We start from the raw sequence: 14,595 nt of genomic DNA on the forward strand, positions 1-14,595 counted from the left end.
GGGACTAATGACCTCAGCAGTTGAGTCCCATAGTGCTCAGAGGAGGACCGCATTCACTTGCGGATCAGTCGCGCCAATACATAAGTGATACTTATAATAAGACACCTGAGCTAAAAAGTGTGTGAACAACATTCTTGAACAACGACATTCACACAGTCGTGGCAACCAGTAAAAGAACGCAAGATTGGCAAGAAATCGATAAACTGTGGAAATCATTGAGCTGACTTCATGTGAAGGGTGTCGGTGGCCGATCTGGCAAACAACTTCGGTGTGATGGTGTCCGGCCAGTCTTCTGCAGTAACCATGATCCAGGATATTTTGGTTTCCGCTAAGACAGATACTCTCTCTTCACTCTGGGGGCATGGGAAAGGTGGTCTGAGAGTCTGGAGAAGTGCATGTCGACGAAACCAGGGACCAGTTAACGACATAAAACCGGCTAGACGAGCGCCACATTCCACCTGGGCAATAAAACAAATCGGCAGGCACAGTATACCGGGAACATTGGGACAAGAGAACTTGCGTTACCTCCAAGCATCCAGGGACTGTGAAGCGCAGGATCATCGAGGCTTTTGAAATATTAAAACATCCTCACACTATGAGGATGGCCATAGGTTTACACCATCCCAACTGCCAGCCACCTGTTCGGGCACACAAAAAACGTGTGACGCAAGCGTTACCAGTGAGAGACTGTTGCTGTGCGACCGTGGTGCGCCACGAGGAAAACAACAATCTACACCGCATTCGCCGGTGACTGTCAGTAATGAAAAGTTGAATGTTTCCTATGAGGTAATTTTCAATCTTTGGCGCATGTATCTGTTCTGGTGTGTGTGTGTGTGTGTGTGTGTGTGTGTGTGTGTGTGTGTGTGTGTGTGTGTGTGGGTGGGTGGGTGTTTGTTTCGAAAGGGGGTTGGAGGTGTTTTGGGGGTTGGTGTTCTCTGATAGTTCATTGAGGGAGGAGAACAGAATTCCTTTGCAGAGAGCTGTGTTTTCATTCATTACTTGTCTTCCTTCAATTATGACTTATTCAGTTTGATAGTTTTCTTCGATTATTAGTTTTTGTTGGGGCTGCTGCTGCATTTGAAAATTTTCATGTCAGTGTCGATGTTTGTTGGACTGTGTTTCACATCCATAAGGTGTGCAACAAGTGTAGAACGACAGCTATTACCCTTTAACGCTCTTCTGTGCTCTGTACAACTGGTATTGTCTGTCGTATATAAATTGATTTACAGTCTTGGCAAGTCACTTGGTAAATAGCAGATGAGTTGTGTTTGTCTGTGCTTCCGTTTTTGCTCAAGACGGATCCTCTCCAAAAACAAATCTGTTTGTAACCAAATCTCAAGGATCTAATATAGTTTGCCACCTTTCTACCACAGGAGACAAATAATATCGTGTTTTTTAAAAAATTTTATGTAATGTCATACTTACTCAATAACGAATTACAATGGGCCTTGACCAACAATCGCCGCGCGCGGTAGCCGCGTGGTATGAGGCGCCTTGCCACAGTTCGCGTGGCTCCCCCCCCCCCCCCCCCGGTCGAAGGTTCGAGTCCTCCCTCGGGCATGGATGTGTGTGTGTGTCGTCCTTATCGTACGTTAGCTTAAGTTAGATTAAGTTGTGCGTAAGCCTAGGGACCGACGACCTCAGCAGTTCGGTCCCATAGAAAGTTACCACCACTTGAGCAACAATCAGTAGACATGGAGGAAAGCCATTACAACTAGGGTCGAAATGTAGATTTGTTCAGTGGCAATTGTGTAGTGGACGGACAAGGCAGCCAGTCCACAGTGACGGGTAGCCGAAAGGCACACGTACACACACGCCGACTGGCGTGAAGTCTGAAACAGGATACGTGATGAAAGCTATAAAGAAAAGAACGGAGCTTCTCGTATACTTAACTTTAATTTCTTGTTGTACATTGCTCTTGATAATACAAGTGAGACTCTCTCCAGATATGGTTAATGGCGCCTTGCTAGGTCTTAGCCATGGACTTAGCTGAAGGCTATTCTAACTGTTCTCGGCAATTGAGAGAATGGCTTCGTACGTGTAGTTGCTAGCAATGTCGTCCGTACAACTGGGGCGACTGCTAGTCCGTCTCTCTAGACCTGCCGTGTGGTGGCGCTCGGTCTACTATCACACAGTGGCGACACGCGGGTCCGACATGTACTAATGGACCGCGGCCGATTTAAGCTACCACCTAGCAAGTGTGGTGTCTAGCGGTGACACCACTAATTGTTCTTTAATATGACGTGGCACCATACCCAGAAAGCTTTTATGTCGAAAATTACTGCATATAAACTGTAACGGGAGCGAAACTAATACGAGTGAAGCCTCTCCCGATACAACGGACGCTGCTGATGGAAATAATCGACGCCGCGAGCGTGCCCGTCGCTACGTCCAGCCTCGCCGGCGCGTTCTACAAGCCCCAAATAAACGGCAGCAGGTTAGGGCGGAGCACCTGTCGCAGTAATGGTGTGCCGACGCGGGGAGCAGTCGATACGCGGCGGTGCGGGGCGCCTTCCTCCACGCCACGCGCGACGGGTCGCAATGCGGCGTGCCGCGACGCGAAGCGCCACCGCCGGCGCTGCCACTGGCGCCAGCGGATGCTGCATGGCGGCTGGCGTGGCCGCCGCATTGCAGGCGCCCTCACGGCCACGCTAATGGCCGGCCGGCACGCCAGCGCACGCCACGGCAATGTTCCCTGCTGCGCCAGCACTGCCTCGCCGCCAGTACCACAGGGCACCTGTCAAGTGTCAGGATGGCGTCACAATCTGTATCACTACGGAAGAGGCGTCCTCCGACAACTGCCTAAGCCAGCTAGTTGCTGCAGCAGTTGTCAAATCTGCAGGATGGGCATTAGTAAAACCGACAGCCGGCCGGGGTGGCTGAGCGGTTCTAGGCGCTACAGTCTGGAACCGCGCGACCGCTACGGTCGCAGGTTCGCATCCTGCCTCCGGCAAGGATGTGTGTGATGTCCTTAAGTTAGTTAGGTTTAAGTAGTTCTAAGTTCTAGGGGACTGATGACCTCAGAAGTTAAGTCCCATAGTGCTCAGAGCCATTTGAACTATTTGAACCATAAAACCGACGAACTGCAGGGACGGATTCCTGACTGAATGGTTCACATGGCTCTGAGCACTATGGGACTTAACATCTGAGGTCATCAGTCTCCTAGAACTTAGAACTACTTAAACCTAACTAACCTAAGGACATCACACACATCCATGCCCGAAGCAGGATGCGAACCTGCGACCGTAGGGGTGGCGCGGTTCCAGACTGAAGCGCCTAGAACCGCTCGGCCACACCGACCGGCTCCTGACTGAAAATGGAGGAAATATGTCCTGTAAACATATGTCCAGAAATGGACAGTGTGCGTATAACAAGTCCTCCAGTACAGTCCTGCATCGCAATCATTTCATAACAGATATTCAAAGTGGCCTCCGTTAGATTGCAGGTGACAGGAGCAGTAGCGGTTGTCATGTAGGATACACATAATCGTACTTTGGTTTACACAGTGTTGGCGGGCCACTTGCTTGGCGCTTGTACCAGGGTTCGTCTGAATATCCTGTAGAACCTGGTCCTCCAGATCTGCTGTAACCAGTGTCTGCCTGCACATTGGTCTGTCTGAAAGGACCCATGATCACACATACGCCCAAAAGGGCTTGAAATGTTTTGTGATGTGGTTGGTGTCTCTGAGGGTACTTGGTTTGGTACAGCCTTGCTGCCTCTCGACTGCTTCCATCTGCTTGATCATACATAACACCATCTCGATTTGTTCCCGATAAGAACACGGGCCGTTCAGCTCCTTGCAGCACGGTGCGTCGATCGCCTAGTAACGACTGGGGAATGAAAGAGCTACCCATTTCAATCCAAACTCGTGAGGGTTTGTAGAACACAACAGTGTAACAGCAGTGAGTGAATAATACTGCAGAGCAAGTACCACACGAGAAGAGGCTATAACAGGTGAGGAGCGCATTTGTCGCCAAAAGAAGTCTACCAGTATCAAGCATAGACCTGAACGTGAGGAAGAAAAATCAGAGAATGCACATCTGGAGCACAGCATTATGTGGAATTGAGTCATGGGCTATTGAGAATCCGGAAAAGAAGAGAAACGGATGGTCTGAGCTTTGGTGTTCCAGAAAGGCGTGAAGTTTAGTGCACTTATGGTTATAAATGAGGAGATTCTCCATAGGATCGGCGAGGAAAGGAATATATGAAAAAACAGTAACGAGAAGAGGAGATACAATGGAAGTACATTTGTTAACACTATGCCGTCCGGCGACACCACAGTGCTGTCGTGGGCGAAACAGCGGTGAACGACCAGCGACACCACAGTGCTGTCGTGTGCCTGGAATTGCTCAGTGGCCGGCAACAGCACAGTGGCGTCGCGAGCTTAGTATCGCGCCGTGGCCGGCAACAGCACTTTAGTATCTTTTGCATTCTGTTGGCGTTTTGTTTAGGTGACAATAAGTTGCACACGTCAACAAGTTTTTTGTTTTTATAAGTACTTGTGCCCTTTCATCATGGCAGACGAAACAGACGATACGATTATTTACGATGATTGGGCGGAAGTCTTGTCTGACGTTCCGGACGACTTGGCCGATTAGGAAGAAGACAATAAATATCAAAAACATGAAAGTGAAGCAGAATCGTCGGAAGATAGTGAAATACGTCCAAGAAGAATACGGCGAACGCTACGGTTGCCAAGTGATTCGGATGAGTCAGAAGAAGAAGACAGTGCACAGTGGTCAGACTTTGATTTACCGAGAACCAATAATAAATTTGGAGGATATCCGGGTCCAAACATATTTCTCAAAGATACAAGAGCGTCGACGATATCGTAATATCGTAGAATTGTATATTGGGAACGATCTATATGAATATATTAGCAACGAAACCAACAAGTACTACAGTCAAAATTGCAATAGAAGGAAACTTGATTTTAAAAATGCCAAATTTGTCGACGTTACGGGACCCGAACTTAGAAAATGGTTTGGGCTTGCTATCCTTATGGGAATTGTAAAAAAAAAACTTGGCTCAATGATTATTGGTCATTTGATAGAATTTGATAGACACACCGATATTTCGCAAAACGATGTCCCGCAACCGATTTAGACAAATATCATCATTTTTACATTTTTCCGACAACAACAATAAACCGAATAATGCCGACCGGCTTTTCAAAGTGCAATTCGTAACTGATTATTTTTCCAAAAAGTTTAAAGAAACCTTTAATCCAAGTCAAAATATCTCAATTGGTGAAGAATTATACCTGGCGAGGTCGGTTAAATTTTAAAGTTTACAATCCGTAAAAATTACGAAATACGGCATACTCATTCTGATGCTGTGTGATTCGAGTACGGGATACATTTCTTCATTCAAGATATATAACGGCGCTGGACAGCCTTTGGCAAAAACAGTGAGGTAACTATTGTCACCTTCTTATGGAAAGTGGCATCACCTCTACATGGATAATTATTATAACAGTGTAGAACTTGCAGAGAAGTTACTTGAAAAGAAAATTCGAGTTTGTTGAACGATATGGCAAAATATAGGATTTCCGGAAAAATTAAAGCGCGCAAAAGTCAATGTGTTTGAAGCTTGTCATCAACTGAAAGGTGAAGTACTCTCAAGGGTATGGAGAGCTTCGAAAACTAAAACGATACGAATGATCTCTACAATACATAATGCCACTTTGACTGACACTCAAAGAAAATGTAAAAAAACCAATTACACAATAAAAAAAGACCTGAAAGTGTATTAGACTACAACAAATACATGAAAGTGGATCGGGCAGACCAGTGTTTGAATTATTACCCTATATACAGAAAAACGGCAATACTAACCTTACGACTTATCTTAGAAGAAAGATTAAGAAAAGGCAAACCTACGTTTCTAACATTTGTAGACTTAGAGAAAGCTTTTGACAATGTTAACTGGAATACTCTCTTTCAAATTCTGAAGGTGGCAGGGGTAAAATACAGGGAGCGAAAGGCTATTTACAATTTGTACAGAAACCAGATGGCAGTTGTAAGAGTCGAGGGGCATGAAATGGAAGCAGTGGTTGGGAAAGGAGTGAGACACGGTTGCAGCCTCTCCCCGATGTTATTCAATCTGTATATTGAGCAAGCAATAAAGGAAACAAAAGAAAAATTCGGAGTAGGTATTAAAATTCATGGAGAAGAAGTAAAAGCTTTGAGGTTCGCCGATGACATTGTAATTCTGTCAGAGACAGCAAAGGACTTGGAAGAGCAGTTGAACGGAATGGACAGTGTCTTGAAAGGAGGATATAAGATGAACATCAACAAAAGCAAAACGAGGATAATGGAATGTAGTCAAATTAAATCGGGTGATGCTGAGGGAATTAGATTAGGAAATGAGACACTTAAAGTAGTAAAGGAGTTTTGCTATTTAGCGAGTAAAATTACTGATGATGGTCGAAGTAGAGAGGATATAAAATGTAGACTGGCAATGGCAAGGAAATCGTTTCTGAAGAAGAGAAATTTGTTAACATCGAGTATAGATTTAAGTGTCAGGAATTCGTTTCTGAAAGTATTTGTATGGAGTGTAGCCATGTATGGAAGTGAAACATGGACGATAACTAGTGTGGACAAGAAGAGAATAGAAGCTTTCGAAATGTGGTGCTACAGAAGATTGCTGAAGATTAGATGGATCGATCACATAACTAATGAGGAGGTACTGAATAGGATTGGGGAGAAGAGAAGTTTGTGGCACAACTTGACTAGAAGAAGGGATCGGTTGGTAGGACATGTTTTGAGGCATCAAGGGATCACAAATTTAGCATTGGAGGGCAGCGTGGAGGGTAAAAATCGTAGAGGGAGACCAAGAGACGAATACACTAAGCAGATTCAGAAGGATGTAGGTTGCAGTACGTACTGGGAGATGAAGAAGCTTGCACAGGATAGAGTAGCATGGAGAGCTGCATCAAACCAGTCTCAGGACTGAAGACCACAACAACAACATACAGAAAAACTATAAAATGGTCAAAAAAGGTTTGCATGTACCTCTTTACCTACGCATTATTTAGTGCGTTCCGTACATGGCAATATTTCAATACAGACCACAAGAGTCTCCGATTTCACGATTTTTTATTGAAAGTGTCTGATACGTGGATAAAATACCATGTACCTGCTTGTGAACAAAACTTGGAGATTACCACTACATCGTGTACGTCTCATCATGATCCGGTTGACAGACTTTCCGGTCACATAAAGCAACACCAGCTAATACTGAAACAAATAAACGAAAACGAAGTATCTGCGATGCATGTTCCAAAAACAAAAAAAGGAGAACAACAAACTTAATGTGCAAGTCTTGTGGAGTTGCGTTACATCTTGGAGACTGTTTTGCTGCATGTCATACGAAAGAGAAGTACTAAGTACCAAAGACAATGCAAATAAACAAATATATGAAACAAACAAATTTTGTATTTATTTACTTATGTATTTCTTTAAAATTGTTGAAAGTAGGGGAACTGAATTGTGAGGATATTAGTAAAACTGCTGCCGCCAAACGAATAGATTTGTACGAGACGTGCGGAGGGCAAAGTGTTAAGACATTAGGGAGTAATAGCACAAGAGGTAGCGGTAAATGGTGCAAAATGTCAAAATGTAGGGGATGACAGAGACTGGAACATATCGAACAACTAACTGAGGAACTTCGGTGTATGGACTACTTTGAAATGAAAATCCTGGCAATAGAGGAAATCGTAGCAGGTCTTATAAAACCAGTGAAAAGACTTACTTAACTTAATGAGATTAGGCCCAAAGGTCCGCGCGCAGGTACAAGGCTCGTCCTCCTTTGGTTTTTACACTCAGGTGGCGAGAGTCATGGGAAAGCAATATAGACGCATACAGATGGCGGTAGTACCGCATACACAAAGTGTAAAAGGACACTGTACTGGCGGAGCTATCATTTTTACTCATGTGATTAACGTGAAAATGTTTTCTACGTGATTGTGGCCGCACGATGGTAATTAACAGACTTTGAACACGGAATGATACTTGGAGCTAAACGGATGGAGCATTCCATTTCGTAAATCGTTAGGGAATTCAACATTCCGATATCCACAGTATCAAGAGTATGCCGGGAACACCAAATTTCGGGCATTACTTATCACCACAGACAACGCAGTGGCCGACAGACTTCACTTAACGGCCGACAGCAGCGGTGTTCGCGTGGAGTTGACAGTGCTCACAGACAAGCAACACTGCGTGAAAAAACAGCGGAAATCAATATGGGACGTAGGACGAAGGTATCCGTTAGGCCAGTGCGGCGAAATTTGCCGTTAATGGGTTATGGTAGCAGACGACTGGCACGTGTAACCTTTCTAACGGCAAGACGTCACCTGCAGCGCCTCTCCTGGACTCGTTATCTTGTCGGTTGGACCGTAGACGACGTGAAATCCGTGGCCTGATCAGGTAAGTCCCGATTTCACTTGGTAAGAACTGATGGTAGGGTTCGAGTTTGACGCAGATCCCTCGAAGCCATGGACCCAAGTTACCAACAAGGCACTGTGCAAGCTGGTGGTGGACCTTATTGATGTGGGCTGTGTTTACATGGAATGGACTGGATTCTGTGGTCCAACTGAACCGATCAGTGACTGTAGATGGTTATGTTTGGCTACTTGTAAATCACTTGTACTACTCATGGACTTAAATTTTTATGGATGACAATCCGCCATATCACCGCGCCACAATTGTTCGCGACTGGTTTGAAGAATATTCTGGAAAATTCGAGGGAATGAATTGGCCACCCATCGAACACTTGTGGGACATAATCCAGAGGTAAGTTCGTGTACAAAATCTTGAACCGGCAACACTTTCGCAGTTACGGACGGATTTGGAAGCAGCATGGCTCACTATTTCTACAGGGGACTTCCAGCTACCTGTTGAGTCCATGCCACGTCGAGTTGCTGCAATACATCGGACACAAGGAAGTGCGACACGATATTAGGAGGCACCCCATGAGTTTTTACCCCTAAGTGTATTTCCAGGCTTGCGTCACAATCACCGCCCATGCTGATAAGCAACAAGTCCTCTTGGATTCCATATCTCCATCATTTCTTTGGACTGACGACTGATCACAAAAAAAAAACAAGAGTCTAACGGACGGTCTACAGGCTGTAAGTAAAAAAGGACGGAGGGCTACAGCTGAACGTCCTGTCGATGGTGCTGTCATTAGAGACGGAGCATACGAGATCGAATTACGAATGGGTGGTGAAGGACTCGGCGTGCCATTTTCGAAAGAACCATCCTCACATTTGCCTGGGGAGGTTTAGGGAAGTCACGGAGCAACAGGGATTTGAACCGTTGTCTTCCTGAATGCGAGTCGTGTGTACTAACCACTGTGCTACCTCGCACCGAGGTCGTCAATAAAGTTATAGAAAGAAGCAACGAATGCGTTATCATTTTCCATGGTGACCGAGGCGTTAACCAATGGCCCCTCATATCATCTCGCCGGGTGATACGCCAGTATGGCGATGACGAACACACGCTTCCAATGTGCGTTCACCGCGATGTCGCCAAACACGGATGCGACCATCATGATGCTGTGAACAGAACCTGGATTCATCTGAAAAAATGGCGTTTTGCCATTCGTGCACCCAGCTTCGTCGTTGAGTACACCATGCCAGGCGGTCCTGTCTGTGACGCAGCGTCAAGGGTAACTGCACCCATGGTCTCCGAGCTGATAGTCCATGCTGCTGCAAACGTAGTCGAACTGTTCGTGCAGATGGTTGCCGTCTTGCTAACGTCCCCATATGTTGACTATGGATCGAGACGTGGCTGCACGATCCGTTACAGCCATGTGGATAAGATGCCTGTCATCTCGACTGCTAGTGATACGAGGCCATTGGGATCAAGCACGGCGTTCCGTATTACCCTCCTGAACCCACCGATTCCATATCCAGCTAACAGTCATTGGATCTCGACCAAAGCGAGCATCAGTGTCGCGATACGATAAACCGCAATCGCGATAGGCTACAATCTGACCTTCATCAAAGTCGGAAACGTGATGGTACGCATTTCTGCTCCTTACACGAGGCATCACAACAACGTTTCACCAGGCAACGCCGGTCAACTGCTGTTTGTGTATGAGAAATCGGTTGGAAACTTTCCTCATGTCAGCACGCTGTAGGTGTCGCCACAGGCGCCAACCGCCGTGTGAATGCTCTGAAAAGGTAATCATTTGCATATCACAGCATGTTATTCCTGTCGGTTAAATTTCGCGTCTGTAGCCCATCATCTTCGTGGTGTAGCAATTTTAATGGCCAGTAGTGTATGAATTTGTAACACTGTTCAGCGTTGTTGTCCGAAACTTCAGCAATTCACTTAGAACATAACTACACTTCTCTGAAGATTCGTTAACAGCTCCGCAACTCTTTATCGAGCATCAAAGAACGAAGAAGTGAAGGTGTATGCGTAGATATTACCGCAGAACGTCAAACATCGCACTTTATTAAACAGAGCGGGTAATTGCGAATGCAGGGTTATCGGTGAATTTCGCCGCCGAAATCATTTAACTTTCGAGTGACGTAAGAGATTTACTTTATATGACGTTTCGATTTGCATTCTAAAATGGTTCAAATGGCTCTGAGCACTATGTGACTTAACTTCTGAGGTCATCAGTCGCCTAGAAGTTAGAACTAATTAAACCTAACTAACCTAAGGACATCACACACATCCATGCCCGAGGCGATTTGCATTCCATTTGACTGGGAAACGCGTCGATACATTAAAGCAGATCGAACGTATTCTTCGGAAAGATTTTGCCGTACACAGGGTAAAATATGGAAGTAGCTCACAGCCAAGGACACCAACATATGTTTATTCCGCTTGTTCTTTTTGTGTAAATAAACTACGAGATTGGTGTCGTCTTCGGTCTTCAAAATCGCGGACTGCAAAGCAGCTGTGCTGATATGTGCCTGGCAGAGGAATGACACGTTGCAAGACTTCATTTAACAAACGCTGCCACAGCCTAGTCGAGTCGAGTCAGTCTGGCGGGCGTATGTTGATGCGTGTTAGTTGAGACGGAAGTGGCTGCTAGGGGCAAGTCGCGTGGTGTGCCATGCGCCAGATCGAGTGTCACGCAATTTAGTCGGCTGCCTAGGCTTAAAAGGTGTGTGGCACATCTGATAACACTTCCGCTCACGTGGCAGAATGACAGAGAACTCTGAACTGTACAAGGTCGGCGCAGAAACTTCGCGGCCGATACCGCGCACTGTCATATTTTTATAGCGCTTGTTCAGTCAAGTATGCTTCATCTAAGATAAACTGGTTACTGAAAAGAGACAGTGCTATGCGGCTGTAAGAAAGGTATCTGTTTTTACCTAGATAAAATACTAATATGGGACAGAACACTCGTTTCGTCGCTAACGTGAAGCGTGTTTCACAGATTTTACTTCGCTGGTTATTAATGTTAGATTTCCTTTTGAAAAATAGTACACGACGAGTAGTGTAATATTTTAATTATCAGTTCGGTAAAATAAAGTTACATTGTTAATTTTTTGTTTGATTGCGGATACTTGTTTGCAGTTTCTGGTACACATTAAGTGCCCCACCCCAGAACCGGAGCAAGCCACTGTTGTTGTTGTCTTCAATCCGAAGACTGATTTGACGCAGCTCTCCATACCACTGTATTCTGTGCAAGCCTCTTCATATCCGAGTAATTACGGCAACCTACATATTTCTGAATCTGCTTTCTGTATTCATCTCTTAATCTCCCTTTACGATTTTTACCCCCCACACTTCCCTCCAATACTAAATTGCTGATTCCCTAATGTTTCAGATTGTGTCCTATTAATGTGTCCCTTCTGCTAGTCAGGTTGTGCCACAAATTTCTTTTCCCACAGTTCTACTCATACCTCCTCTTTAGTTAAGTGATCTACCCATTTAATCATCAGCATTCTTCTTAACACCATATTTCATAAGATTCTATTCTCTTTTTGTATAGACTGTTTATCTTCCACTTTTCACTTCTATGCATGACTCCGCTGCATACAAATCCTTTCAGAAAAGACTTCCTGACACTTAAATCTATACTCGATGTTAACAATTCTCTCTTCTTCAGAATCTCTTTTTCTTACCATTGCCAATCTACATTTTATATCCACTCTACTTCAACCTTGATCCGTTACGAGGGTCGTTCAATAAGTAATGCCCCACATTGTTTTTAAAAGGCCGTTAATATACATAGACAAACGTCCTTGTTGGTGCTTCACATTTGATGTTTTTTGTGTGCGCCGGTGAAGTTTCGAATCGTTCTAGCAGATGGCAGAGCCGTAGCTCAGCGTCAAAATGGCGTCTACATACAACTCACGTTATAAGCAGCGTGCTGTTATTGAATTCTTGTGTGCAGAAAAAGAAACCGTGGTGAACATCCATAAACCTTTGTGTGCAGTGTATAGCGATGCTGCATTTGATAGGAGTACAGTTGGGCGATGGGTAAAGAAAGTTGCAGCCTCTGGAAATCCAGAAACAAAGCTCAATGATCGGCGACGCTCGGGACGTCCTGTCACAGCCACTGCTCCAGGCATGTTGAACCGTGCGGATGCCATTGTTCGTGCCGACCGGCGCATCACGACTCGACAGTTGGCCCTACAGTCGTCGGTCAGCATTGGAAGTGCGTCTGCAACGATCGAGGCTCTCGGATATTCAAAGAGGTGCTCGCGATGGGTTCCACGAATGCTCACAACGGACCACAAGATTCAAAGAAAGGCCATTTCATCTGAATTGTTGGAGCGGTTTGAGACAGACGGAGAGCCCTTTCTGTCACGGATCGTTATGGGGGACGAAAGCCGGGTGCACCACATTGCGCCAGGAACAAAAAGGCAGTCCATGGACTGGCATCATCCCCATTCACCACAAAAGAAGAAATTCAAGACAACCCCCTCTGCCGGAAATGTCATGACGACAGTCTTCTGGGATTGTGATGGCGTCACTCTCGCGGATGTGATGCCAAGAGGGTCAACCATCAATTCAGAGGCATACATGAAGACTCTGAATAAACTCAAGAACCGTTTCCGGCGTGTTCGATCGGACAAGAATCCAGCAGACTTGCTCCAACACGATAATGCACTCCCACACACAAGTCTCAGAACCTGGGAACACATCGCCAAATTGGGCTGGACGTCATTACCTCATCCACTCTACTGTTCTGACCTGGCACCCTCGGACTTCCATCTCTTTGGGCCGCTTAAAGATTCTCTACGGGGAACACGTTTTGAAGATGTCGAGAGTGTCAGTCAAGCAGTGAAAACATGGCTACGCCTACAGAATAAGAGCTTTACCAACAGGGAACACATGCTCTTCTTCAACGTTGGCGTAAGGCCGTAGAACGTGATGGAGGGTACGTAGAAAAATAGGACATGTACAAGACATGTTGATGGATATTGTCACCAAATTCTGACTCTTAACAATAAATATGTTCTCAGAAAAAAATGTGGGGCATTAGTTATTGAACCACCCTCGTATTTTGTTGTCCAAATAGCAAAACTCATCTACTACTTTAAGTGCCTCATTTCCTAATCTAACTCCCTCAGCATCACCTGATTTAATTCTACTGCATTCCATTATCCTCGTTTTGCTTTTGTTGATGTTGTTCATCTTATATCCTCCTTTCAAGACACTGTCCATTCTGTTCAACTGCTCTTCCAAGTCCTTTGCTGTATGTCACAGAATTACAGTGTCATCGGCAACCTTCAAAGTTTTTATTTCTTCTCCATGAACTTTAATTACTACCCCAAATTTTTCTTTTGTTTCCTTTACTGCTTCCCCAGTATGCAGATTGAATAACATTGGGGTTAGCCTACAACCCTGTCTCACTCTCTTCTGCGCCACTGCTTCCCTTTCATGCCCCTCTACTCTTGTAGCTCCCGTCTGGTTTCTGTACAAATAGTAAATAGCCTTTCGCTCCGTATATTTTACTCCTGTTACTTCCGAATTTCAAAGCGGGTGTTCCACTCAACAGTGTCAAAAGCTTTCTCTGAGTCTCAAATGCATAAACGCAGGTATCTTCTAAGATAGGTGGTAGGGTCAGTTTGGCCTCGTGTATATCTGCGTTTTCCGGAATCCAAACTGATGTTCCCCGAGGGTCGGCTTCTATCAGTTTTTCTATTCTTCTGTAAAAGATGTATGTTAGTATTTTGTAACCATGATTTACTAAACTGACAGTTCGGTAATATTCACACCTGTCAGCATCTGCTTTTGTTTGAAAGTGGATTCAAAACAAAATGGTGCAGCCCATTGATAAAATGGAGTATCGTGCGGATATTTGTATCCTGCATTTGAAAGGGAACCGCGCTGTGATAACCCCTGCCGAGTTGGTGGTGCCTCAGGCACTTCCACTATGGTCAAATAAGTTTGTATGACAGAGAGCGAAGTGATAGTCAATCTCTAAGGACCCGGGAGTCGCAAGAGAAGGGGCGGCTATGGTGCTCAAAAACCGACGTATCACAACTGATGTGATAGTGCAAAAACTGAAAAATCAGAGATGGATCAATTTTCAACATCTCGCACGATATTTTGAACAGTACAAATGTCGCCGCTCACTGGATTTGGCGATTGCCCACACCCTGTCAAAAAG

At 45.1% G+C, this 14,595-nt stretch overlaps 1 protein-coding gene across 1 annotated transcript in view; it reads left to right on the plus strand.

The window, feature by feature from the left end:
- The first annotated feature begins 2,351 nt into the window (after positions 1-2,351).
- Positions 2,352-14,595, plus strand: part of LOC126260672 (ankyrin repeat domain-containing protein 33B-like) — a 197,383-nt gene continuing 185,139 nt past the window's right edge. The window contains exon 1 of the mRNA XM_049958009.1: positions 2,352-2,723. Coding sequence (XP_049813966.1) covers positions 2,352-2,723 — 372 coding nt within the window. The remainder of the gene's footprint in view (positions 2,724-14,595) is intronic.

Source organism: Schistocerca nitens, chromosome 5, assembly GCF_023898315.1.
Source record: "Schistocerca nitens isolate TAMUIC-IGC-003100 chromosome 5, iqSchNite1.1, whole genome shotgun sequence".
Classification (NCBI taxonomy): domain Eukaryota; kingdom Metazoa; phylum Arthropoda; class Insecta; order Orthoptera; family Acrididae; genus Schistocerca; species Schistocerca nitens.